Source organism: Kogia breviceps, chromosome 12 (genome assembly GCF_026419965.1).
Source record: "Kogia breviceps isolate mKogBre1 chromosome 12, mKogBre1 haplotype 1, whole genome shotgun sequence".
NCBI lineage: Eukaryota > Metazoa > Chordata > Mammalia > Artiodactyla > Physeteridae > Kogia > Kogia breviceps.
The window spans coordinates 101241559-101268888 of record NC_081321.1 but is presented as its reverse complement, the minus strand read 5'-3'; the positions used below and the strand labels follow the sequence as shown (position 1 = coordinate 101268888).

At 63.2% G+C, this 27330-nt stretch overlaps 1 protein-coding gene and 1 long non-coding RNA gene across 3 annotated transcripts in view; one reads left to right on the top strand and one right to left on the bottom strand.

The window, feature by feature from the left end:
* TAFA5 (TAFA chemokine like family member 5) overlaps positions 1–27330 on the bottom strand; it is a 167555-nt gene that overhangs the window by 10850 nt on the left and 129375 nt on the right. For both annotated transcript variants that reach the window (XM_059080906.2, XM_067010454.1), the window contains exon 3: positions 7827–7954. In XM_059080906.2, the coding sequence (XP_058936889.1) occupies positions 7827–7954 (128 nt within the window). The remainder of the gene's footprint in view (positions 1–7826; positions 7955–27330) is intronic.
* LOC136792331 (uncharacterized) lies at positions 11529–13427 on the top strand. Its single transcript, XR_010835982.1, has 2 exons — positions 11529–11924; positions 13038–13427. It is a non-coding gene; the product is annotated as an uncharacterized lncRNA (long non-coding RNA).

Genomic DNA, 27330 nt, shown 5'->3' with positions numbered 1-27330 from the left:
CCTGGTGAGGCTGGGAAGGGGGCAAAGGCAAAGGGCGCACAGCGGGTCCCGCCGGACTGAAGCCACACCCTCCCCTCATCGGCCACGCGGCGTCGGCCACCCGGCAGCGGATCTCAGCCACCAGGACGCCTCTGAGCTCCCCTCCAGGACCACAGCCCCTACCCTCCCTGCCTGGGGACCCACACATACTGCCTCCACACGGATGCTGGGGGCCCGCCACGTGGCCGCCCCCTTTGTCCTCAGCAAGTCCTGGTCCTTCCGACCTGGGTGCGGTCCTGGCCTGCTGCGTGTGGGCCAGGAGGGGTCAGGCCGGGGTCACCAGTCCTCCTGACCCCCCCGCCTCTCCTCACCCCCCTGCACCCGCCGCGTGCGGCCGTGTCCCCTCCCTGGTTCTGCGGGCACGTCGGGGTCCCACCGCTCCTGCTGAGACCTCAGCGTCTCACCTGCAGCCCCGCCCGGCCTCAGGGACCTGCACTCCATGCCCGAGCCTATCCCCGTGCCTCGAGAGCCCTCAGAAGCCGCTCAGGATGGATTCACACCTCGTACGGGCCCTGGGTCCCGCCTCCCACACTGCTGGTGACGCCTCGGCCCCTGAACTCGTAAGGGCTGGCGCCTGGGGGGCTGGCCGTAGACAGGTCCCGACTTCTGGCTATAGCTCAGCTCCCTGGAAAGTGGTACCGATGACCCACGTGAGCTCTGCGAGGAAGGGGGTGTGTCCGTCGGGCGAGGGGCCCGACCTCCCCAAGGGCAGCTGCAGCGCCCAACAGGCGACAGGGCGTGAGATCTTGATATGCCCGCATGGCTGCCACAGACCCAAGGCTCCCAGACATTCCCTGTAGTATCCTGGGATGATTTCCCTTTTTGTGTTCCCGGGGAAGCTTCAGGGTACCCCACTGCCTGGCTCCTCTGCACTTGGGGTTTGCCCACAACTTTCGGGGAGCATCCACCAGGAGCCCCTCACCGCCCCTCCCTCAAGGAGCCCTCTGTGGAGCCCGTCCTGCCAGCGGGGGCTGTGCCGGCGGCTGCACTGGGGGCCGCTCGGCTTCCCGGGTTCACTTCATCCGCAGCCCTCTGGACCACTTCACGCGTAGCCCCCTGAGGATGGGGCGCCCAGAGCGGGGAGCGGGGCCACGGCTGCCCGACCCCGGGAGGACCCTCCCAGTTCCTGATTTTAGGCTGGTGGACCCCTACCCCCACGGACTGCCGGGCTGGCGTGGAATGCCAATGCATTCCAACTCTGGAAGGCCAGGGCTGCTGTTTGCTGGCTTGGAGCGCCTCAGCGGAGAAGCCAGACACACTCTGATGTCTGAGCCTTTGTATGTGACCTATTTTTTCCCTCTGAGTTTTTACGATACTGTGTTCATCTCCAGTGGCCTGAAATTTCATGCTGACGCGCCTCAGGATGGGTCTTTCTTCATTCATTTCTGGCCCGTGCAGAGTCCTTGCACACAGGAAACCCGGGCTTTGAGCCCTGGGAATTTCTTTAGGAAATACGTCTTTGATAATTCCTTCTTCATGGGTCTCTATTTTTGGATCTTATATTCTTTAGACCTCCTGAATTGGTCTTCTAATCTGTTTTTTCTTTTCCTTTCCTACTTCTTTTCTTAAGTTCTGCTCCTGGCTTTTTGAGAATTCCTCAATTTTACGTCCCAAACATTTGCTGGAGTTTTAACAAATTCTGTTACACACACACACACACTCATACAGGTACGTACTGAGTCCGCGAAGACATATACACACATCACGTGTGTGTGCATGTGTGTAATTTCCAGAAGCGCTTTCTTGTCTTCTTACAGCTCTTGAAGTAAGTCTTCCTTCAAGGAAGCTACTGCCCTGTGTCGAGCAGCACCCCGCTCTGGGTGGGAGCTGGGGGTGAGAGTGACCTTGGCCGGCGAGCCTGGCGGGCTCGCCGTGCATCTCCGTGTCTGTGCCACCTCCCCTCTGCTGCCTCCGCTGCTTGGTCCCCTCTAAGCTCCTATAACCACTTTCCTTAGCTTTGTGCTTGTTTGCCATCTCTCTCCTCCCACCAGACGAGGATCCTGATGCTAGAAGCCCGGCGGGGGGATGGCGGGTTTCACAGAGGGGCCTCAGACCCCAGCTCTCAGCGCCCAGGTTCTGCATCAGGCTTGGTTGGTAGGCTAGTGGGATACCCGCCCCCACCAAATTCTTGTCCCCACCCGAAACCTCAGAATATGACCTTCGTCGGAACTGGGTCTTTGAAGAGGCAATTAGTTAAGGACCTGGAGATGAAATCATCCCTCATGTAGGGCAGGCCCTAGATGAGATGCCGGCATCTCTGTAAGAGGAAAGAGGGAAGTTCAGATGCCCAGGAAGGAAGCCGGAGGCCAAGCCTGGCGGGACGTGGCCACAGCCCAGGAGCCCCCAGGACGGCAGGCAAACCCGAGGCTGGAAGGGGCAGGAAGGACCCTCCCCGAGGAGGCAGAGCGGGTGCGGCCGCACTGACCCCTTGGTCTTGGACCTCTGGCCTCCGCAATGCGAGGGGGTGACTTTTGTTGCCGGACGGCACCCAGTGTGCACTCACTTGCTACAGCAGCCGAGGGAAGCTCAGAGCCTAAGTTTCTCGGTAAAGGACCCCCCGTGTCCTGAATGCACCCTCTGGGAGTGGGTGGGCCTCACACCTCGGGACTAGGGTTTCCCTCCACCTACGGGTTTTCAGGAAGTTCCCCCACACTTGGCGTCGGCCTTATGGGGTCCAGAGTTGTGCAGGTGTGATTCCTCCCCGGCGTGAGCCTCTGGGGGCTCCAGGCTCCTGCAGGGCACACAGGGGGCCCCAGCCACGGTCTGGGTAGGGAGGACTTGGGAGCCCTCCTGCGGCCTTTCCCCCGGCCCCCTGTCAGCCCCGCCTCCACTGCACACGCAGGGGGCCTGCGCCCCGACTCCTGAGTCCTGGGGTCTGAGCGTGACCTTGCCGCTCCCCTGGGGTTCAGCTCCCCGTGACCTGCCGGCTGCAGCTGCCTCTCACGTTTGGCTTTGCTGTTGCCTCCTCTTCCGCTCACTCCCCGCACGTCCCCGCCACATCCAGGGCGTTCCAGGGGGTGAAGTGGGAAGCGTGTGTTCTCTTCTTTACGCCTGGGAGCCCGGTACAAGCACCTGCGAAGTGCCCCGTGCCTGCCCTTCGAGAACCTGAGCCCCGGCGCGAGGGCTCCAGTGCTCGGGGCCCCTAAGGCTCCTCCTCCTGTGTCCAGCCCCGGGTGGGTACCTGGCACAAGGACCCTGGCTGAAGCGTGGAGGCCTGAGCCACGGGCTGGGCGAACCCCTTGGACAGAAGGCCCCGGCTGGTCTTTCTCGGGAATCTCGGCGGGAGGGGCCCACCCCGGACACACGAGGCCCTCGGGTAGTACAGTCTGAATCCGGGAACGCAGAGGCCTCCCCGTCGGACGTAGGACTCCTCCCTCCTGAAGCTCCAAGCTTCCCGGGTGGGGCGGCGCTGGGTCTGCGGGGGCAGCCTGGATGAGGGAGGCCGGCCGGCCCTGGGACGGTGAGGACGGACAGCCCGAAGGGGCACCGCACCCTCCCCACCCCCTGCCCCTACCGGGCTGGCTCTTCAGTCCTGGACCAGCCACGTGGAGGATGGGCGCTCGGCACGGAGGGGTGACAGTAGGAGCCGCCTGGGCCTGGATGCCACGTGGGTCAGTGTGCGCGGTGCACGCTGGCCTAAGTGCCGGGCGGCCCGGCCCAAAAGCACGGCCAGTTCACGACAAGACGTGGGAGGCGGGAGTGATGAGCCGCGGGCCTCCAGGCTTCAGGCAGAGCTGGGCCCTCCCCCGTCCCTGCGGGGCCTAAGGGAGCGCCCCGGGGGCCCGGCCGCGCCTCGCTGCTGCGCACTCCCAGGTCCAGGACACCTGGGCCTGGGCAGAATTTGCACTTCCCGGGGCAAAGGTGATCAGAGGGAGCTCCCGGGAAAGCGCTTTTGTTGTCATGAATTTCCTCGACGCCCCCAGAATACCCCTTGCCCCCCCCGCCAGTGGTGTCCCTACGCGGCACAGAATTCAAACGTGGGGCTTGACTGTTCATCTGAGAGGCGGGTTCAACCAGCTGGTTTGTTCTGGTCTAGGAGGTGTTCATCACAGCAGCCACCGTGGAGCGTCCTTAACACAGAAGCACGGCACGTGGAAGACGGAGCGTGTACCCGACTGTCTTGAGTGCCGCTAAGGCCCGGGCGCCGCCCCAGCTGCGCACATCTGGACAGAAGCCGAGCGTGGGCAGGACGGCGCTCCACTCGCGGGGGCCTCACGCCTACCTGGGGCCGGGCCTTTTCCTTCCCCTCTGCCTGCCCAGTCAGCCCCGCTCTAAGGGGCCGCGAGGCGGCCAAGGAGGGGATGCTGTCTGCGACCTTGGGAGGGCCTGTGATGTCCACCTACTCAACTTGCCCGGCGCAGACCAACGTCACAGGCAGCCCTTGGAACAGGGGTCACGGGAGCCACGGACGCCAGGTCCCTGCCCCCCCGCCCCGAGTACCTCCGGGATGCCGGGCCCCCAGCTCTTCACTGCAACCTGTCCTGGTGCCCGCGTGACCTCACCTTGTGACCCTGTGTGCGCTTCCCGAAGCGGCTTTCACCCTCAAGACACAGATGCGCCCGAATGTTTTTACTCTGTTTCTTCCTCCTCGTTTTAAACGCTGATCGTGAGCCACTAAGTTAATTTCACGACCCACTAACGGGGTGACGACCTGCACTGTGAAAAGAGGTGGATTGATCTCTAGGAAGTGCAAACGTCAGCATGCGCCTGGGGTCTGGGTTCTGCTAATCAATTAATCAATTTATCACATGGCTGTACGGGAGCCCCGGATGAGGGAATGGGGCTGGCGGACCACAAGGCCTGAGTCTGCCCTCAGGCAGCTCATGGTTTGCTGGGGACGCAGAGAAGGGGGTGGGGCGTGACCAGCCAGGGGGTGGGGGTGGTGACAGCCACTTCCGGACGTGGCCCCGGCTGCAGGGGCGCTGGGCTGAAACCCTGGCATCTGGGGTGCATTAGCAGTCACGTGGCCAAGAAATCCTGAGGTGTCTTACAGCCCCCCTCACGGAAAACCAATTTATGCTAAAATGTGAAACCCCAGGGCGCTCATGTGCCGTCTGGAAGCGGCCCGAGACGCAGTCGTGGAAGGGGATTACGTGCTCCAATTATAAGGTGTTCGGGTCAAGAGCTCAAGTAAGCTTTTCAGAAAGCTTTGAAAATAGGTCTCCGCACACAGGCCAGGGTCAACTCCGCACACACTTGGGACGATGACAGAGCTCGCTGGTCCCCTAGGGTCGTCTCAGTGGGATCAGCCAACCCAGGCACCCGGGGCTCACTTTCCCGGTGGGGATGTGACCCCGCGGGCCAGCACACAGGCCGGAGGTCACTGCCACCGAACACGTCCGGCCACTCGGCCGTGTCTCCGAGTGTGAGCGCCTCCCGCCGGGGGAGCGAAGGGGCCCTGAGCGGGTGCGGCCCTCCCTGACCTGCCCCAGGTGTGGCGGGGCCTTCCTGCCCGGACCGTGGGCTTCTCCTGGAGTACCTGCTCCAGCACGAGGCGCTCTCCAGGGCGGGCTGATCTCAGCACGCGCGCGTCGGAGACTGTCTTCTCACCCGGGAGACGCGGGGGCCTTCTGCGGCGCCAAGGCCGCGTCTGAGTTGGGCGGACCCGGCAGCTTCAAGCCTCGCCTCCACGGCCCCCTGACCCCGGCCGTGGCCTCCCTCCGCCACCCCAGCTGCAGTTTTCACGGCTGGAAACCCGAGGTGACGCTTCTGAGCTCCGACACCTGTAAGCCCGAAGGGAACAACTGTCTGTCTGTCTGCACCTTCTCAGCAAAGGTCTTAGAGCAACTTCAGGACCTGAGGCTGCACTTGCAGGGAGAGGGCCCTAGGGCTGCCGAAGGGGTGCCCTTCGCACGTAGAGGCCCCCCGGAACCTCCGAGGGGCGGGGGCGCAGGGCGCCGGGAAGGGCTCGGGGGCTTGACGGGAGGAGACGCCCCGATTCACCGTGAGGAGACCGAGGGGTGCCGCCTGGGGCCACGTGGCCTGGAGGGCAGGCCTGAGCCCGTAGTCATGCAAAGCCAGGCCCGCCATGGAGGGCGGATGGCCCGGAGCCCCCTCCAAGCCTCACCTCCTGTGGGTGTTCATTCAAAAGACCCCCGATGCAGCGTCTCCCGCACCAGGGCTGGCCCGGGCCCCCTGGGCATCCACACGCTGACCCCGGGCCCCACGGATCTGGGGACGGTGGCCCCGGGGGTCCAGGGGTCTGCTTGGGCCCCAGTCCCCACCTTTCGGGAAACATGGAAAGGTCAGCTGCCTCCTAGACGGTCGGGGAGGCAGCAGCCTCACCTCAGAGGCTCTTCTGCCCCCGGAGCAGTGAGGCAGGCGGCAGGTGATAAGCTGGCACATCTGCACACTTGCCAGGTGTGATGACAGACCCCTCGCATCCGCGCTGCACGCGGATGAACCACCACGTCTGACGCTCGGACGAGCGCACGGCTGCGGCTTCCACGACTGGAGACCCGGGGGCGCTTGCCGCAGCCCAGCCCAACGCTCCTCGCGGGCGGCCCTGCTCGGGACGGGCCCCCAGGCCTGCGAGGGGCGGCTGCAGGCAGGGCCCCCCTGCCTGAACTCCCGCCAACACAAGAGGCCTCCGAGACATCTGATGGGCTGCCTGGGTGCAGCCGGGGGCCCGCGTCTCCGCTCAACAGCCGCGTCCTCAGAATGTGCCCCCAGAGGCCTGGCTTGTCCCCACCCGACCTCCCTGCCTGCGACGGGACCAGGGCGTCCGTGTCTCATCTCGGAGGAGCTATACCTAATTGGCCTCTTAAGGACGTTGCTGAAACAGCCCATCTGACTTCTCCAGCGGAGGCTGCGAGGGCAGGAAGGGGTGGGTTTTCCTCTAGACTAATTCCTGAGGGGCCGTGGCCCCCGCTTCTCTGCCGTGGATGCCAGGGGAGAACTTCCAGATCCTCCCACGAGACCCCAGACCTCTCTGACATAACGTCCCCCAGCATCGAGGCGGGCACTTTGGTCAGGAGCCACAGCTCACCCGGGTCCTCAGCTGTCTACATCAACCTCACGAGGAAGAGCCCGGATGAGAGGTGATCATTGGCCAGCGGAGCCCAACACTGGGCGGGCGCAGCGTTCGGAGCACCAGAGCCGCGTCCCCGTGGCCCCGGCCGGGCCGCCCCGCTCCCCTGGCCCACACCGTCCCAGCCTGTGCTTAATGAGTTCTCCTTTGGGAAAGGAATCGCAGAGAAAACAGCCCCGAAGCCACTTGGCCGCCCTCTGCCTCCCAGCCTGCGGGAGACCAGCCTGGGGGGCCCAGAGTCCGCAACTGTCCCTCTCGGTGGGATCCAGGAGGGACAGAGGCACCCTCAGCGGCTCTCGGAGTCTCTGCTCCAAACTGCCGCCATGTCTGCCTGGTGGGGGGAGGGGATGGCCTGCATGAGGCCCACGGCCCCTCCCCAATCCTCCTTCTTTAAAGGCCCTTCGTTCTGAAGCCCTTCTGGGGGCTCTAACTTTCCCTCCAGCCTGCAGCTGGCAGTACATCGCCCAGAAACAGGACAACTTCCCCAGCAATCTCGTGCGGGCTGACCGGCCTGGAGGGGGTCCTGCCCAGCGTCTCGGGCCGCCGAGCACTCAGTGACCGTGCGATGGGTCTGCGCAGCCCGGGGACAGACTGATCTGGCCACAGAGCAGGGAGGTTCGGGAGGAGGAGGGGCCGGCAGCCTCTCTGTCTGTCCTGTCCTCGCCGGTGCGGGATGTGCCCCTGCCCCAGTGTGCTCTGGCGCCTAAGGCTCCCACGCCCCCAGCACAGCCAGCGGGCCGCGTACGTAGGTACGTACCGTGGTGGTCTTTATCCGCCCGCCGGGCTGCGTGCACGTCCAGCCTGACCGGTTGATCAGCAAGTCACAGCCTTCGCCCTCCAGACAAGGGAGCATGTCACACCACTGCTTTGTTTTGATAATCCGTGCTGCGGAGAGAAGAGAGGGCTGTCAGCGCCGGCCCGCGGCATGAGCGTAGGTGCCTACGCAGCCCGATTCCCGGCACCGGAATTCAGGGACGGGACGGTCCAGTGGGCAGCGCCTGGTGTCAATCAGGGTGGCCTGGCCAGACTGCTGCCCCCTCCCTGGCCTCACAGTCTATCGCTCACTGCCCACCACCAGCTCTGCCGTTGGCCACTCAGTAAGTAGTGACTGAGGGCGTTGGGGACAGTTTCAAGGACCTCCCTTCCAGGAGGCAACGATGTACTTCTCTCCTTGGTCTAGAATCTACGTGAGAGCCAGGAAGGACAGCAGCGGGCGGGGGTGGGGGGCAGGCCTCCCGGTCAGGACCCGCCTCAGACGCAGTGGGGACTGCCCGTCCGCAGGCCGGGATCCTGGGGCCTGGGCGGGTGCTGGGAGGGAGGTGGGCGGGGGAGCGGGGGCACTCCTGGCAGATCGCACGGAGGCCACGGCCCTCCCGGGGCCTCAGCCACAAAGGGGCCGCCCCCCCCCCCCCCCCGAGGACGTCCCAGGGCTGGTGACATCAGGACTCGAGTCCTTGTCATTGTCAGATGGGGCGGGGAAGGTAGACCCCGTGGCCGCTAAGCACTGATGACTCCAAACCCACGCTTCCAGGCAGAAGGGGGCGGCGTCTCTCCCTTCCTGGGAAACCCACCACCTTTCTGTGGCAGTGGCGGGAGGGCCTGGGAACCCATCTGTGACGGAGACCCTGCAAGGAGGGCCTTTGTGACGGAGAGAACAGCGACTGTATGCACGGAGCTGCTCGAGCAAGGAACCTGGGAACCACGGGTCGTTTTGAGTTAGGGCAGAGAGACATGCGTCCTTTTGAAAGCAGGCTCGACTGCTTTGGTGGCTGCAGCGGCCCCCACGGCCCCACCCTGCTCTTCCTGCATCTTGAAATTCTTCAGAACTTTTAAAGGATCCCAGCATTTCCACTTTGCATGTGGGCCGCCAATCTCGCCACCAGTCCTGCAGGCAGTGGCTGTCCCTACAAAGGCGATAGGGGACCTGGGAGGGGCCTCGCCCCATGGGGCCCCTGCAGGGGAGGGTGACTCGGTGAGTCTTAACAAAGAGTGGACTGGGAGGTGGTCTGGAAGACAGACAAGGACGGCATCGCAGGGGACCTCTTGATGCCAATTCTGACAAACAAGCAGGAGCTGCCTGAGCACAGCAGGGAGTGTCCTGGGATCGGTCGGTGGTGCCTGCCAAGGGCACAGCAGAGGGCCCTGTGGGTGGCGTGTGCTGCCCACCTGGACCCGCACCAAGCATCTCTCTCTCCACAGTCAGCTGGTCATCCTGAGACCGGCTCCTTTCTAGGCCGAGCTACGGATGGAACTGTGACCCCCGCCCCCTGCAGTCGCAGGATGAAATGCTGACCCCAGCGCGGCTGGACTTGGAAACGGAGCCTTTACAGAAGTACCTGAGGTTAAATGAGGTCATAAGGGTGGGGCCTTACCCCACAGCATCGGTGCCCTTATAGGAACTGACCTCAGAGAGCTCAGCCCCTCCCACGTGGGACATGGCACAGGTGGCCGTCTGTGGGCCAGGAGGGGGTCCCCACCGGGGGCGAGTGAGCCGCACCTGCATCGCAGCCTCCTCACCTCTGGACTTCGAGAAAATGAATTTCTGCTGTTCAAGACCTACAGCCTACGGTGCTTTGTGACCGCAGCCTGAGCTGAGATGGCCCGGGAGACCTCACAGCGCGGAAATGCCCCGCATCCAACTGAAGTCAGAGTGGAGAAACACTGCAGCTGAGCGTCAGCGTGGCTCCCACGGAAGAGGAGACGCGGCTCTGCTCTCACGGCAGGCGTGGGGGACGGGCCGTCTCGCTGCCCAGAAACGTCTCTAGGCCACGGCAGGTCCGGCTCCAGCCGCACCTGGAGCCCTCCCAGGACCCGCGGGCCACAGGCGGCTGCAGTCCCCAGCACATCCCCTCGGGACTCTTTTCCTCATCCGCTCATCGCTCCTACAGAAGTCCCCGGAGCAGCCCCGCCGTCCCTGGTGCACCATTTTGGTGACAGTAAACGACAACACAAAAGCCTCATCACACACCAGCAAATGCAAACCGTAAACGCAAGAGGAAGCAACAGGATTGAAATACACAGCCCGCCAATCCCCAGAAACCCTATGTGCATGGCTTAGAGACGGTCGTGACGAATTAAAGAACGAAGGGAGGGTTTCTCTGGGATCAACCAGGACAGACGGCGTGGGAGGAGGCTCAAGAGTGGCTAAAAAAAAATCTGGATCTGTGCTCCTGTCTGTCTCCTGGGCCACACCCAGGGAAATGCTGTCAGCGTACTGTGCCTGTCACCACGGAGGCGGGGGACCCAGACCCCAGCTGGGCCCAGGGAGTGGAGCCAAGAGCAGGAACTTGGCCTTCTCAGGTGACGGACACTGGCAGAGACTGAGCTAGCATCCAAGGGGCCGGGACACCCGCTGGTCTCCTGAGGCTCCTCCTGCCAGGCCGCAGCTCAGCTTGGCTCCAGGCCCTCGGTCAGGGACACGGGCCCCGTCCCCCTTCCCCAAAGCACAGGGGGTGTCACCAAGCCTTCAGCCCCTCTCCTCTGCTCCGTCCCACACGCTGTACTGAGAGGCGGGGCGACAGCGGTGGGGGAACACGCAGCCCCCATTCTCCTGGGGGGAGCCCCAAACATAACGGGACAACATCTGAGGGTCGGTCAGGAAGAGGGAGGAAAGCTTGAGGGGCAGGGTCCCAAGTGCCTTCAACAGGGGGCGGGGCGTAGGTCCTGCGCACGCTGCAGCCACACCGCCTGGCCACACACGTACACACGTATGCACGCGTGCACACGCACAGGAATGCAGAGGTCACGCAAACGCCCACGTGCAGGCACAGGCACACACGTAAACACCCACAAAGGCATGCACACCACACCCACACGTGTGTAACAGCACACACGCGTACACCCTCACTGCCATACTTGTGGGACCACTTCATGGGCTGGCCTGGCACACAGCAGGCATGCGGGTGTGTCTGCGAAACAAATAGCCATACCTGCTGCCTGGCCACCGCCCTGTCCCCCCCGGCGCGGTGGCCTGGGCGTGCGGGTGCCGGCCCCGCGGAGGGCACCGGCCTGCCAGGCTCATCACACAGTGCCTTTCGCAGGCCGCGGGAGCTTGTCTCACCCAGGTCCGCTTCCGGCTGGGGGCGCACGCAGGCGCAGGGCTGGGCCACCACGTCCCGGGGACAAAGGGGCCTTCCGCGCTCACACGTCACCACCTCCTCTCCTCTGGCCCCCGCGTCGTGGCAGCTCCAGCGGGGGAGGGCGGCGCCCAGGGCTGGGGTGCTGAGGGATGGCGGCTGGCGGCTGCAGAGCGGTCCAGCCTGTTCCTGTGTCACAGCCACGGGGCGCTCGGCCCGCGCAGCCCAGGGGCGCGGATCTCCCGACGGCCACGCGCCCAGCGCCTGTCCCGGGCCTCGGGGCCCAGCGTGGACCAGCTCTGCAAGCTCGAAACTTTGAGAGGAAGCGGAAGCCCCGGGAGCCGGCCCCGCCCACACGCCTCCCCCTCCGCATCGCACGTACACACGCCCACGCGCACGCACGTCCACCGTGTGCGCGTGGGCACGGCGGCCTGCAGGGTCCCCCTCTCACCAGCGGCCAGTGCTGGGGCCTTGGGGTGGAGAGGCTGGGTCCCTTCTCTCCGAATCCCCCTCTGCGAGGACACCCGGGTGATTCCAGGCCCGGAGAGGCTCATTCCCAGCTGCCGCCCCCCCAGAAGGAAGCCGCCCCTGCAGCCCAGCTGCTCGTGAAGGACGGAACAGAAGGCCTCTCGGGACACAGAGGGCGCCGGGCCAAGCTCTCAGGCAGCAGGGGCCTGGCGGCTGGGAGGGGAGCAGGGCAGGGCCCAGGGCATCCAGGGGGCTGAGAAGCGGGGGGCCCGGCTGGGGTGCAGGTCCTGGACACGACCGGACTGTTTCAGGTGGGTCTGGGTCAATCGGCTGAAGGGCCAACTTGCCAAAACTGTGGGGCAAACTGTGCCTGGAGTCAAAGACACATCCTGGCAGCTGCAGGGTGACAAGGGCCACAAGGGGGCTGCGGGGACACAGCCAAGAGGAGGCGGAGTGATGTGCACTCAAGGGACAGGACGGCTCTTCCCAAGTGAGCCGGGTGGCGCTGCAGCCCACGAAGAACCCGAGAGAGGACCCTCAGGACCGGTGCGCTCGCCAGGGGTCCTAACGGGGACATAGCTCATCTGCCTTGGGGCCCCGCCTCGGGGACCAGCTCGGTCCTCCAGAGACAGAAGGAGCCCCTGTGGTCCGGCTCTGAAGATCAGCGGCCCGGGATCAGAGGGACTGGGGCTCAATTCTCTCAGATCTGACAGCAAGCAGAGAGGGGCCTTTGGTTGAGCTCATTTACACCCCAAAGAGCTAACGGTGCTTTACATATGCAATTTCTCAGGAGCCTGCAAAGCATTCAGAGCTGGTCTCAAACAGCAGAGACCAGCAGCACCTTTCTTCGGAAGGCCCAGGAGACAAAGCTTTTTTTCTTATCTGCTCACATTTCCTGAGCCCTCGCCCTCGCCAGGCCCAGTGTGGGCCTCTGGCTGGCTTAGCCCTGGAGCTGCTGTGTCCACCCCTCCAGGGCCAATGCTCTGGAATTTTCCATCTCGGGGGGAAAAAGACGACCCACGTGAGGCAGGAAAAACGCGGGAAGGGCCAGGGCTGAAGGCAGAAGCTGGAGGGCCTCAGAGTCCAGACTCGCCCTGTTCAAAGGGGACACTTAGCGCTGTGGCTTCTCCCCAGTGCTCTCCTCGACTGGGCTAAGCACCCCTATTTGATTCCTTTCAACCTTCCAGATCAGCGTCCCGAGGAGGTACAGAGGGTCTGAGTGGACCCCAGTTCAATCAGCTCACCAGCCACGGGAGCCTCCTATGGCCAAGAGCCCGTGTGCCCAGCTGTTGATCCTGTGTGTGTTTGTGTATATGTGTGCGTGTGCGTGCGCGCACACCCGTATGTCGTGTGCGCACGTGCACACGCAAGTATTTGTGTGTGTGTGTGTATGTCCCCGTGTGAGGTCTGAAATTCTATTCTAGTGACTGAGCTGCACGTATGTGGGAGCGCTGCCGCCAGTAACACGCCTCTCCCCACCGGGATGCACGTGATGCTGGGACCCCCTCTTTGTTGACCAGCACAGACACGCTCCGAAGATGGGGAAGCTCAGAAACGCGCCCCAACGAGATGCCCTCGCCCACCCCCAAACCTCAGGACTGGACAACCAGGATGACCCTGAAGCCACCCGGGGTCTGGCGGACAGCACGTCCGCTCAGACAGCAACCGCGGTGACCAGCGGGCTGCTCGCCTGCGTCTGGACAGATGCACGGGGATCGCCGAGACCATAACGCTCCGCGCAGCGCCCGCACCCTTTGCTGCTCGTAAATTGCATGGTTCCCTTTGGAATAAACTGTTTTCTTCACTTCCATTAACACATGATTCTGCTTACTTTACTCAACAGCTTGGAAAAATGAATCATCCAGAACAAAACCAGTGGGATTCCAGAAATCTCTGGCCACATTCTCAGATACGCTCATAAATGGACCTTGTCCGTCTGAGGCGGGGAGGCCGCTGTCTCTGGAAGCATCTAACCCAGAAGTGTCTGTCCCCAAAGTCCCCCGGATCTTGCTGGTGACAGAGGGGTGAGGCCACATCCACACCCATGAGGAAAGGGGCGGCTGACATTTAATACAAGCATACAGATATTAATTACACACACACACACACACACACACACACACACACACACACACACGGGAGTCAAATATAACTGGGATGTATCAAGGGTTCTGGAAGAATCTACCGCACGAAGAGCTGACACAGGCCCTGAGAATGTAATCCAGATACTACTGCTGCAGGGAACGTTTCGAGGAGCCCAGGAGGGCCCTGGGCTCCCGTCTCTGTGCTCCTCAGGATGGCAGTTGAGGCCCCTCCCGGGAGCAGTTACCAGCAGGGGCAGGAAGGCCCGTGGGGCTGGGAGGTCAGAGGGCACCCTGGGTAGCCCCCGAGCTATCCTTAGAGGACCTTCCCGGCAATAGCCACCCTCAGGCCGTCCCTCCCTGGCAGCCTGGCCCCCGGGCCGGGAGGCATCAGAGGAGTAGCGCTCTGGAGGAGCGCACAGCGAGGTGGAAGGACAGGTGAGCCCACGGGAGGCCCCGCACGGCCTGGGGAGGGCCGGCAGCTGTGTGCAGAGGACCCGGGACACCTGGGCCCCCCTGGCGGGCTCTGGTCTCCCTCTGACCCCACCAGGGGATCGGCGGCCTTGGGCTTGGGAAAACACAAACCACCAGAGCACCTGCTGGGACACACCCATGATTCCGGGAGAAATCCATTTTGCCCTTACACACCCAGGGGCAGCTTCTGCCTTTTACAAACTCCCATTTGAAACGTCAGCGCCCAGACACACCAGGTGAGCACAGCTGGTGGGACTGAGCAGGCCAGGTGGCTCTTGGGGGCTCCGAACCAAGCATGCTGGGCCGGGCAGGCAGCTGCTGACCGTGGGGCCCGGCCGGCCTGTCCCCACGGGGAGTCACATGCTCCTTTGTCGACAGACTGACTATTGGTCACTGCTCGTGAGGAGTCAATGCGCCTCATCTTCACATCACACGTGGGGACAAGGAAGCTCAGAGAGGTGAGGAGATCTGCCACACTCACACAGCTGCCGGAAGGGGGTGATGCGAGGGCTTGAGCCTGGTCAGCCTGAGCAGGGTCCCCGGGCTCCCTGATTCCACGCGGCCGTGCGCGGGAACGGGCTCCCAGAGGCAGCAAGAGGACGGGCAGGCAGGGCCCGGCCTGCAGGAGGAACCGTGGCTGGACCAGGGAGGGAGAGGAGGCCAGGGCGGCGTTCGGAGCCCGGGCCCTTGGGGTCCGAGCCCCAGCGCTGCGGCTCACGGCTCGGCCCTCAGGTCCGGCGCCTGCCCCCTCTGTGCCTCAGTTTTCTCCCCGTGCGTGGGATGAAGGCCGCTGTGTTGGGACAGGGCAGGGCGCTGACGATGCAAAGGACAGAGCTGATGGAAGAGCCGGTCGGAACGGCCGCGGCTGAGGGCAAGCCCCCCGCCCCACCACTGTTCTGCATTCTCTCAGCATCATTATGGGCTAGGACAGCGCAAGGGATGCTGTGGCGCGAAATGCGTGTGCCCCCAGCGCCAGGCTGCTCTGCTGCAGGCGGGTGGCGGCCTTGCAGTCGGTGTGGGGCAGAGGCCTTCCGTCCCAGCATCCTGGGCTCTGGAGGCCAGCAAGGGACAGCACAGCCACACCCAGGACCAGTGCCAGGGCCACTGAGGGGGCAGGCAGGTGACCCTCCCCTGGGGCAGCCCCGCCCCCCCAGACTCTGTTAAAGGGCCCTTGTGTAGCCGCCACCTGCCCCGTTCTTCTCCATCTCCGGGGCCAAGCACGGGAGGCCCCCGTCCACCCTTGGTACCGGGATTAACCCATCAGGGAAGCGCGTGGGATGGGAGTGGGCACCGCTCAGCCGCTGCGACCCCTGAGCTCAAGGGGCCTGTCACCCTCTACCTCCCGGGCAAAGAGGGCCAATGTCACTCACTCAGGCTGCACTCACCCCAAGCCATGGGGCACGCCCAGCTCAAGGATGTGGGCCTGTTCTCAGGACCAAGGGGCAGGCGGGGAGACCCACTTTCCCTGGAGAAGCCTGGGGTCCAGTGGCCCCAAGGCCATGCACGCTCCCGGGTGGGGTCTGTGATGGAGGCCGAGGCCGTGGGCCACACCAGACTGGCACACATCACACCCAAGACCCGACAATTCGTGAGGAAAAGGCACGTTCTCCTCCTGGTCATTCATGGTGAATCCTTTAATCACTCAGAAAAGAAAAATCTGCAAAACCCAGATTACATTTTAAAATTAGACAAAATTTTCTTTCGACAACTTCTAGACAGCATAATTTAGGGAGAACGGTCTCGATAATTATTTTTTCTTTAAATAGTTACAGTAGAATGGATTAATTTCTGAGACGGTTCTCTGATTGGTGTGATTCATTAGCTGCCTGGGACCTGTCCCCACCAGAGCTCAAGAATGGAGAAGTTTCCCTGTGTGATCAGGTAGCGTCCTGCTCCTGTGGAAAACACTCCAGATTTAGGTAATCAAATTGGATTGAGGGAGAAAAACCACAGTTGTCATGAGCTACCTGTCTCGTTATTTCACTAGGATTAAGAAATGTAAGTAGAGGGGAAACGAAAAACACTCCATTTTTCTTGGGCAAATTCCCATGAATTGACAGAAGCTCCTCGAGAGGAGGAGCTTGCAACCGGCTTGCCACAGGGCAGACAGGAGATGCAACCGGCTTTGCATTTTAACCTGAGGTAGGAAAGCATCTCCCTGGTTTCGGGAGGTGGTAGGGTTCCTGGGGGGCAGCAGGGGAGCGTCACGGCCTCACTGTGTGGAGACCCTGCACATCCCTTCGTAGAGAGCTGGGACACACTTTCATTTAGGGAGGCCACTTGTGGCAGCCGGGCGCCCGTGGGGGTGGGGGCTGGGTTGTGGGTCAGTCTCCCAGGAAGTGATGAGGTCCGTGGTCCAGGAGCGTGGTCTTGCCTGCATGGGGGCGATGCTGGACATGACAGAGGGGCACTGAGGCTGAGAAGGCTGGCTGCTTTCAGGGAATTCAGGCTCTAATTAGGACTCAGACCTATCAGCTCTCACAGAAAGTTTCACTGTGAGGCCCATGAAATATTTAGAAAACCATCCTCGGTCCACTCATTTCTCCTTCTGTTCACCTGTCCATCCATCCAGTCACCCACCCCTCCATTCACCTATCTACCCATCCATCCAACTATCCACCCACCCAACTATCCATCCATCCACCCACCCATCCATCCACCCACCCACCCACCCATCCACCCATCCACCCATCCACCCATCCACCCACACATCCACCCATCCATCCATCCATCCATCTATCCACCCATCCACCCATCCACCCATCCATCCACCCATCCATCCATCCACCCATCCACCCACCCATCCACCCACCCATCCATTCACCCATCCACCCATCCACCCATCCACCCATCCATCCATCCACACACTCATCCATCCATCCACTCAAACCTTTGGCGTTCAGAGTACCGTGAAACCCTGAACTTGACTTCCTTCCCCCAATGGTCAGAGATGCCTGGTAGCATCACACAGTGTCACGCATACTGGGAAGGGCCAAGGAACCCACTGCTCCGGGACCCCTCTGTCCTCCTTCCTCCTGGAGCAAACTTCAGAAGGAGGAGGGAGGGAAGGGGTGGCATCGGTGGCTGTGTTGACCCCACCCTGCCTCCCTCTGACTCCTGAGGCACGCGTGGCCAATGCGTAGTCAACACGAGGCCTTCTGGGCTTCCCACTTCTCCCCTCCTCTGAGCCTCTCCTGCGTCCACGGGTAAGGTCGGCCGGCAGTGACGGGAGAAGACAGGGACAGCCCACGGGCTCCGAGGCCTCTGCCCAGGCTCTTCCTGACTAGTCCAGAGAGGACCTGTAAAGAGGCAACCTGTGGCCACCTCTCGAGAAGTAAACAGTGGGGCAGACGGGCGGAGGTGGGGGCTTGGGGTCGCCGTTGTAAGTGAGGAACCGTCGAGTTTCCACCCACGGAACTAGAGGTGCCAGCGGCTCTCGAAGGGTGTTCTCCAGACCAACCTCCCCACCCTCCAGCAGCTCTGCTCTCTCCTCCCTGACACGGGCACCTGCCAGTTGGCCCTGATGGCCTCAGAGACCCCAGCCCCTTGCCCCTGCGGGAAGGAAGATTGTGAGGCCTGTGGAAAGGTATCGATAGGGAGATGCTGGCCCGGGAGGGGGCTGGTGCCTCCCGGGGATGCAGGTGGACACACCACTCCAGGCTCCACCTCCATATCATCACGTGGCCTGCTCCCCAAATGCCTCTGTCTTCACACGGTATTTCCTCCTCCTATAAGGACCCCAGTCAATGGATCAGAGCCCACCTCGAGGACCTCATCTTAACCTGATTATATCCGATTAATTTCCACCTACGGCCACATTCACAGGCACAAGGATTAGAACTTCAACGCATCTCTCTGTTGAATCCAACCCACCACTGACGCCCTCCCTGGGGCACAGAAAACAGGGGGCCGGTCACGGGGCAGGCCACATCCCACGTTCCATGTCCCACACTCAGGAGTGACTATATCACAAGGCCCCTTGGCCCCTGGGAAGTGGACTGAACTGCGGGCAGGTCGCCCAGAATCCAAGGTCACGTGAACTCAGCACGGAGCCTGGGAAATGAGGGGCACGGGTGTTTGATCGAGTACCAGGGAGAGGCTGTGTTTGGACACCACACCAGAACCTATTGTGTTTGCAAGAAGGATAGACTGCTTCCAACCAATCAAGTAGTTTTGCACGTGTGTTTTACCTTACAATCTGGGAAAGGTGTCTCTAACAGAAGCTTCTCGCCTGTGTTGCAAGATTTACGAAGCTTGATTTAAAGTAACGGGAAGGAAGGCTTTCCTGATGGTCTGTTTATTTGCTCGATGGTTTGAGCCCCTCATGTTCTGAGAGGCTCCAAAATGGGACAGACTGAGTCTGGACACTCGGATCCGGTTTCCTTGGTAACTGCTTTGATCTGCATCCCCAAGTCTCCCCATAACTCTGAGCTCAGGTTCGGTCGAAGCACAGGGCCCTGCCTGGCATCACTAATCTTGCTGAAATGCCCAAAGGCTGGATGTTGTGCCAGGGTAACGGCCGGGACCTGCCAACCACCTGAGTGAGGCTGCTGAGTCAGAAAGAAAGTGCCCTGGGGAGTGAAACGCCCACTGGAGATACAGGAATCTAAGACCCTCAGTTCACGGGCTGGAGTCTTCTGGAAGCACTGTGGGTGGCAGGCTGAAACGGGCTCGGTGCCCCGCCCAGGGATCCCCAGCCCTTCCTACTTGGGAGCTGGGGCTGATGCAGTCCCGGTGCCTGGGGGTCCCCACGCATCATGCTCGTGGGGCTCCTGCTGGATGCAGGATGCAGCAGGATGAGTCCGGGGGTCTCCCAGCAGCTTGGGAAAGCCACCAGCCCTCGGCTTACCTGTACCCCTCGTGCTCTGTGCTCCCTGCTCTCGGGGCTGCTTTCCTTCACTGCCGGGGGCTGCCCGGCCCCACTCAGTGCAGGGGGGCACCCTTGCCGCCTCGGGGCGCCCATGGCTTGAAGGGGAGGAAGTGCCCAGGGCCACAGGAGGGAGGCTCCAGGCTGCGGTGGGCTGGAAGCTAAGCCCTCTCTCTGAATCTCTCCCTTTTTCTGTTCAAGAATCCAGCAACAGCTGGTGGCCACCTGGGCAGCAGGATGAATGGCTCCCCTGCCTGGTGTCCACAGAGCTGCAAATTGGGAGTTATTTATAGCTCTGCCTCCACTAAAAGCACAGGCTGGAGCCAGGGTCCGGGTCTGGGGAATGGAGCCTGCGGGCCTATAGCTTTAGAAATGAAGTCCCATCCACGGCCTGGCTGGACCAAGACTCCCTCTGGGACAAAGGCTGCACCAACCTGGCTACAGAGGCAAGGCCGGCTCGGGGCCGGGAGCTGGCCAGAGGGCTCTGCCTGGGCTTCCTGCGGCCCCCGGGGCTCCGGGGGACAGAGCCGTCCTCCCCGCTTACAAGGGGGAGCCAAGGTCCCAGGGAGTCAGCCCGAGGCCTTGCGGGGACCGTGCAGAGCTAAGGGTGGAGCCAGGTGTTCAGAGCCAACCTCTGACCTTTGAGGGGCATGCTCTGCCCTTTCCGTCCGCCCCATGACATCGAGCTACGTAAACCTACACGCGGTTTTTGGCCTGTTGCTTCTTTTCTTTCTTTCTAATTCAACCTCGAGTGTTGCTTCCGTGTCGTGACATCTGTCTCCAGCATCTTGTCACTGAGCACAGGATTCCATCCCGTGGGCCATGCCGGAGACCCTTTCTGACTGTGGGCCTAGACCACCCTGCCCATACCCACTGGCCGCCTGCCTGCAGCTCTTTCCCCAGCCTTGCCCCCACTGCAGGGGGGCCACTGTCCCAACGCCCTTCTCCACGCCTCTCAGGCCTGACCCAGACCTCCCCCCCGGATGGAGGCCTCGCCTGCCCCTTCCACGGACCACAGGCCGCAGGGTCTCCCTCGGGCGCCCTGACCCTTCACGAGGCCAGTGACATGTGAATCTGAGCGTGGACTTGGGGAGTCTGAGCCCCACAAGAGGTCAGCTCCGTGACAGTGGGGCCCGGCCTGCTCTGTCCCCTGCTGTACACCCGGCACAGCATCTTGTGCCTAGAAGGTTCTGGAAATATCCACTAGAGGGGGGCGGGAGGGAGGGACAGATAGAGACAGGCAGCACTGCGCCCCCGGCTGGGCTCGGGCTGCCTGCTGCCAAGCACGAGAAGCCCCTGCCCGGACGTCGGCTTTCGGTTTCCTCATGAGGGTCCTTCCCAACCAGGGCTCTGGGCCCCCCGAAGCCCCGCAGCTCAGAGGGTGGGCAGGCATGCCGGGGAGTGGGAGGCAAGGGGACAGGAGGGGACCGGGGTCTGGGCCATCGCAAGTCGCTGCCTCGTCTGACCCGCTTAGTGCGTCCGCAGGAGGCCGAGCCTGGCGCCCGGCACCTCTGCCAGCCCACCCGGGCGGTTCAGCAAACACCCAGCGGGCAGACCCCCGCGGAGGGGCAGCAGGTCACCCGCCACACACACACCTGGGAGCCGGGCAGGACCAGGCCCTGCGCGAGGTGCGGGCTCTGTGCCATCAGGCGGGGTTGCAGGGCAGCAGCGGAGAGACGGGGGCTCTGGGCGCAGCCCCTCAATACCGGCAGCGGTGCCGCTGCGTGTGGACCGGCACCCCCAGCCCGCTCAAGTAGTCCCGGTGCCCTCGCCGCCCCCGTGGGCCCTGGCACGCCCGTCTCCAGAGCCGCGCTCGCGAGGCCGGCACTGGGACCCCCTCGTGGGGACGACCTGTGCCGGCCCCTGTTCGCTCCCGAGGGGGGTGTGGCGCGCGGAGCCCGAGCCGGGCTGGCGGCGGGACAACGAGATCCTGCAGTCCGTCAGCCTTCCCGCTGGGGGCCCGGGAGCGGCTGCATTCAGTGCAGCCTGATTGTACTGGCCACTGCTCTCTGCGCAGGACACAGGAGACAAGTCGGACAGATGTGTCTCAATATGGGTTTGTTGACACCGCCGTGGGCGGCGAGGACGCTGAGAAGTGCCTGCGGCTGAGCGCCAGGAGGGCGTCCCTCCGCGGGGATGAGGGGAGCTTCCTGTGGGCCTCAGAGCCCTGGCCGGGGGCCCTGCCCTGGGTGCCGCCCCAGGCGCCACTGGTGACAAAAGCCATCAGGGGTGACCGAGGCCTCCCAGGCTGGGCGGGGGGCCACACACACTCTGAGCATCTCTCGCTGCACAGCCCTGGGGGCTGGAGCTGCAGCACCCCCTCCTTCCAAAGATGACACTGGCTCAGAGGACCCCCCTGACGCCCTCCAGGTCAGCAGCCTCGGGTGGAAAGACAAAGCCTGGAGCTCGGGTTCGACCCTCAGCCCCGGTGATGACCGCCACCCACGGTCCTGGCCGCAGCGTCCACACCAGTAAATCAAGGCTGGAACGAGGGTCCCCCCGGTCCCCCCAGCTTGTGCAGCTGGCATCCGGGTCCGGCGCCCTTCCCCGCGTGGGGTCCACGCACACCCTGGGCGGGAGCGGGTGTACCTGGACGGCCCCAGCACTCGGCTCCCGGAGCGCCGCCCAGCCACCCCGGAGAAGAACGCACGGTGGTGAGAAGGCTGGCTTTGCGTGCTCCTCGGGAGGGGCGAGCACAGGAAAGGGGCAGCAGGAATGGGATCCAGCCGCCTCCAGGCCATCCTCCAATGTCCCCAGCGAGCCCCCGGAGGTACCTCTGCCACTCAGCCCCTCCCCCAGGACGCTGCCTTCCCTCCTCGCCCCCAGAGCCCCTGAATCACTGCCTGTCACCCGCACCCCGACCCCTAACACGCGGGACACGGCAGGTCCCTCCCTCCTCCCGGAGCTGAGGCCGGGCTGGGGGAGGGGTGCCGCTCCAGGCTCCCTGCTCTTTCAGAACTTTCCATTTCCTTCTATCACCAGGCACGGACAGGGCGTGCTCATCAAGCCTGGCTGCTGTGGCCCCGTGAGTCGAGTTTATGAGCCTGGCCTGTATCTCACTGCCAAGCTTCTGAGAATGTGTGCGGCTTCCGCGGCCCCGTCGCCGACCCGCCCCGTCGCCGCCCCGTCAGGCAGCCGCCTCCCGTGTTCAGAGGAGGAACCAGCTTCCGGTCACGGCCAAGAACGAGCTGCGGCCACGGGGCGGGCATGGGGCCAGCCTGCCATGCCTGGGGTCACGGCCGCCGGGAGGGCCAGCAGGATTCTTGGCAAGTTTCTGGGTTTAGACGGGAGTCAAGGCGGGGGCAACCTTCCCACCACGTCAGGTGGGAGATGCCTTTCCTGCCCCCAGTGCCCCAGGAACGTGGAGGAAAAAGCCCACGGGGCACTGGTCTGCCCCTCCAGGGTCATCTGCGGACCAGGGCACCTGCACGTCCTCCAGCCTGTGCCGAGGGCAGGCGGCGGGGGTGGAGGAGGGCAGGTGTCGGGCCTCGGGCTGCAGGGCCAGGGCTCCCAGGACACCGGCTCAGAGCCTGGGGGGGATGGCCCGGCTCCGTGCTCCCAACAGCGTCAGAGGAAAGGGGCCGGATTCCCTCCCAACGGACGGGTCCGTCGCCCCTACACTCTCCTTGGGCTTCCGAAGGCTCTGGGTTAATCCGCCCCCCAATCCCCCGATGGCGTCACTCGGAGGTGCCCCGGCTGTGAGGTCCACTGGCTTGGGACAAAGTTTCCAAAACCCATTTCCTCCTTTTTCTGCACATGTAACTAGAATGAACTTCCCAGGATCCTGCAAGGAGGCGGTGGCCCAGCCAGCGGACCTCAGGGAAGCCAAGAGGCCCTTTCCAGGCCCAGCCCAGACGCCTCCTGCCCTCCCCAGCTTCACAGCAGCTCCTGCGAGGCATGGGGGATCCCGGGCCAGCCAAATGGGGAAAGACCCATTTTGATGTTTATAAGAATAAAACAAAAGTTTATCGCAGGCTTGGTCATCAGCAAACTTTTCCTGAAAACGCCAGAAAGTCTTCCAGCTTTGCGGCTGGGCAGGTCGTCTCACAGCTGAGGCCCAAACGCGGCCCTGATGCCTCCCGGATGCTGGGTGTGGACGTGACCCCATGAAACTCTGCAAAGCTGGGCCTGCTCTGAACGGGGCAGAGGCCTTCACTGAGCCAAACTCCCCTCGGGCTCAGGGCCGCTGCCCAGCAGGCATGGGGAGGAGGGGTGTGGAGGCCCTCCTCCTGCAGCCTTTCTCTGCTGCATGAGGGCTCTGCAGGGAAGCCAGCTGACAGGAGACCCCCAGCCTGTCCCAGATCTGGGAGTTGGGGTGGAGCGAGGCCAGGGAATGCACAGCAGGCAAAGACGCAGGGCCCAGCTCTGGAGGCCGCAGCTGGCAGGTGACACAGGGCACGAACCCCGCGAAACCCCCCAGGATGGGTGGGGGGAGGTTTCCAACACCAGGCACTTACTTGGTCAGGCCCCCATCTGGGCTTCTAGGGAGGCTCTGGGGGGAGGGCCGGGTCTGTGGGATGGTTCAGGGCCCTGGGGAGGGCGGCATCGCGGCCCCTGCTCCCTGCAGCCCCGCTTCTCCGTGCTCCAGGTCCTCCCGCCCCCTGGGCCAGGCGCCCTCTCAGGCAGACCGTGATCAAGGCCCGGCACGCAGTGTCTTCACTGCATTAACCTGGATCCGCCCGAACACGGATGCCGACCTAGCGCAGCGCGCAAAGCACGCCCTTCAGTCCATAAAGCCGACCTAGCGCAGCGCGCAAAGCACGCCCTTCAGTCCATAAAGCCGACCTAGCGCAGCGCGCAAAGCACGCCCTTCAGTCCGTAAAGCCACGGCGGCCTTTGTGGGAGCTGGAATCATGCTCTGAGGAAGGATGCACTGCCACGTCCCATGTGGGCCTGAAACCCGCCCCCACGTGCCTTGGCCGCGGGCCGGGGAGCGCACGGTGGGCAGGGCGCTCCGTCCCCGCTGGCGCAGGAGAGGCAATCGGCCACAAATAAATGCCCGAGAGGCACCGTTTCATTCGCTCCCTGGTGCTCACAGCGGCTGGGCCGGCGTCCCGGGAAGTGAGAACAGAGGAAGCCGTGCCCCCAGGTCCACGCCGAGGGCTGAGAGCTACCTTCCCACGCTGTCCTGGAACATCACGACGGCCCACCCGCTTGAGAGTGGCCAGCCCCCCAACCCCTGGAATACGAAAATCTCTGGTGCCTCCCGGTAGATAGATACACGTTGTTTGATGTCCCCCCGGCCCCCTGATTTACGGGTAACGCGTGATGACGGTTTGACTCCACGAGGTTTAGGGTTTTCATTCAAACAGGTCAGTCAGGACTGGCTGTCCCAGCCTTTGCAGACGGTGCTTCCCTGACGTATCTATTACACAGAATACAGTCACCAGAGGCCCGTAAAGCCTGCTGCGGAGAAGCCGCTGTTAATCATCGTCTCCATCATGACAAATCGCCCTCATCCAACACGGGAGGTGCCTCCTCGCCATCAGGGCCGTGACAAAATGCCTCGACCCTGCATTTCCTACATCCTGATGAGCTGGCAAGTTTACGGGATCGTCGCCCGGTGGCTCCGAATCGGCTCCGTCCTGCTGGGAGCTTTGACCCTGGGCTCCGTTCTGCCCAGGCCGCCCCCAGCAGACTCCCCTCCATCCCCGGCCCTCGAACTTCCTCTGCGGGGTCAGGCCGGGTGGGGGGCTGACCTGAGCCAGTGCTCTCCTGGGTCTGAGCTGACAGAGGCCACAGGCTTGGCCACGTAAGTTAAACAGAGCGCGTGGGGGCGCGTTTATCGAGAGTGCACTGGATGGGCCTCCCAGCACCTCTAAGTGGTCTGTGCACAGAGCCTTGTTCCAGTGAGACCCTCCACTAAAGAGAGCTCCAAACCTCTCCGTGTGCCAAATCATAACGACCTCTGCAGGGCAGGAACGCCCTCCATAAAGGAGGAGTAACAGATACTGCATTTATTGCATGAAAGCCACAATTAAGGGAGGCCATCCCAAGAAGCGTGCAGCGGTTAGCAGCCAATTACGGGACAGGGGGTCGTAGGCGCCAGCCCCGCGGTGCATTCACAGCCCAGAGCCGCCCCCTCCGAGAGGATTTAAACACACAACCCAAGACAGGGTCGTCTAGCTCCTAAAGGCCATCCTTCATCTTTCCGTGATTCGCACAGGCTTGGACAGCTGACCGGGGCAGCCTGCCAGACGGAGGAGGGGCCGGAGGTCCCGATTTTCCATTCCCGGCGAGCTGAACTGAGGCTAGCTCAGGCAGGAGATAGCCCCGCGTGGGGGTCTGCGGGATCTGAGCTCTGTGATGTGCTGTTATTCGGCCACCAGTGAGCATGGACTCCTCTTGTGCAAAGTCCAGGAGGGACAGGGCTGGGAAGGTGCCCGAGGGTGGGTGCTTCACCTGCCACAGGGCAGGTGCTCCGGGACGATGCCACAGCCCACAGTGCCCGGTTCTGGACCATTTAAATCTCCCTTGTTCCGAAAGAGAGGCCATGGTGCTAAACTGCTCCTGGGAGGGACCCCAAAAGGACCCTTTCTCGTTGGTTCTTCTCCAAGGAACCTGCCACCTGGAGCCTTGGGAATCCCTGCTGGCCTGGGGCAGGTCAGTAATGCTCACTCCTCAGAGGTGACCTGAGGCTCACGGGCGGCTAGTGACCCAGGTGAGGTTGAGGACAGGCTCCCTCCACTGCTGAGGGCGGCGCCAGCGTGAAGATCCACCAGGAGGGAGACAGACGCACCCTGTCCTTCCCGACACGACTTGTCTTGATGGAGGAATGCAAGTGACGAGGCTTGAGTCAGGGACCCAGAGGTGCCTTTAGCCTGGACGGGTCTCTGTGGGTCCCACTCTCCTTTCTTCAGGGCTTTGGACATGAATCCATGCCCAGTTAGATCACTTGGGCTTTTGCTGTCATCTCGATTAGTCCATTGAAGTTGAAGGTGGGACCTCGTCTGCCTCGTTGGGCTGGGAATCAGGGCAGCAGGGGGTTTCGGGGGCTCTGCCCGTCCCGAGAACGAGGCGTGCAGCCCTCTCAGGCCGGGGACATCGGGGACACCTGGAGACTCAGCTCTCGGTGGAGACTCTGCAGCCTTGGCAGCCGAAGCCGATTACTTTTGCCAGCGGAGTCAGAACATAAGAGAAATTGAATTAAGCGGGCGGCGGGTTACAATGCAGTGCTGGCATGCCGGAGAGAATCACTATATTCCAGCAAAGCCCGCGAGATAAATAGACATCAACAGGAGAGAGCAGCCGGGGACCCGGTGGAGGATGGACGTGGGAGACGTCGCTAACGTGTGCGCGGTTCCCGTGTCACAAGCGATATGGCGGCGGGCACATCACCATCTCGGTGCCGGCTGTCTCAGGAAATGCCATTTCATTAGAAGTTTTCCAGCCTCTCCCCTCTCCTTCCGCCTCCTGACTCTCGGGGCCTGCGGTCGCTCTTACTGCAGTACGCGCTCATCTCCTGGGTGGAAGGCACGAGGCTGAGGGATGATGGCGCCGTCGGGCGGCGGTAACCAGGCTGGGTGGGGGGCGATTCTGGCTCCCAGGCCGGCCCTCTTAGGCCCCAGGGCACTGGGCCTGGCCGCACGGGGTGCCGGCTCTGGGCTCCCTCCTGCAATCTCCTCGCGGGGAACCCAGCACCTGCCTTCCAGAAGCCCCAGCTCTTCTGGGCAAGAACGGGGACTGTGCCCTGCTGCTCTCTGCCCCCGACTCCTCAGGGTCCCCAGACAGGCAGGGCAGCCACTGTGGACGGAAGCCTCTCCGGGAGCGGCCGGCCCGGGCAATCTCTGCAGCTTGGGACCGCAGAAGCCTCTCCAGCCGGGCGGGAGGTGGGCATAGGAAAGAGTGGGTGCTCGGGGGGAGGGGAGCAGGAAGCCCAGGCTCCGTCTTCGGGGTTCAATCTCACCCCACCCCTGCCATGGCTGGCAGGTGCTCTGCCGGGTCTCTGGACGCGCTGGGTCCCCCTTCCGTGGGCATCCTGCTCCAGCCCTGGCCTGCTGACGGCACAGAGCCAGGCCCCCCGACAGCTGCCCCTGCCCCCGGTCGTGGCTCCTCCGTGGGGCCGGGCTCTGGGAGGGGGCGCTGCCCTTGGGAGCACAGGCTCGGCTCAGTTCCTCACCTCCCAGCTCACCATCACACTGGCTTCCTGGCACGGAGGGGAAGAAGCTAGCCGCGTTCCGGCCTCCCTGCTGACCTGCAGGGGCGCGACGCCGGCCTCGGGGCTGCCCTGCACGGAGCCAGGCCTCGGGGCCCGGCCAGGGGGCAGGGGCAGGCGTACCACACCAGGAACCATCT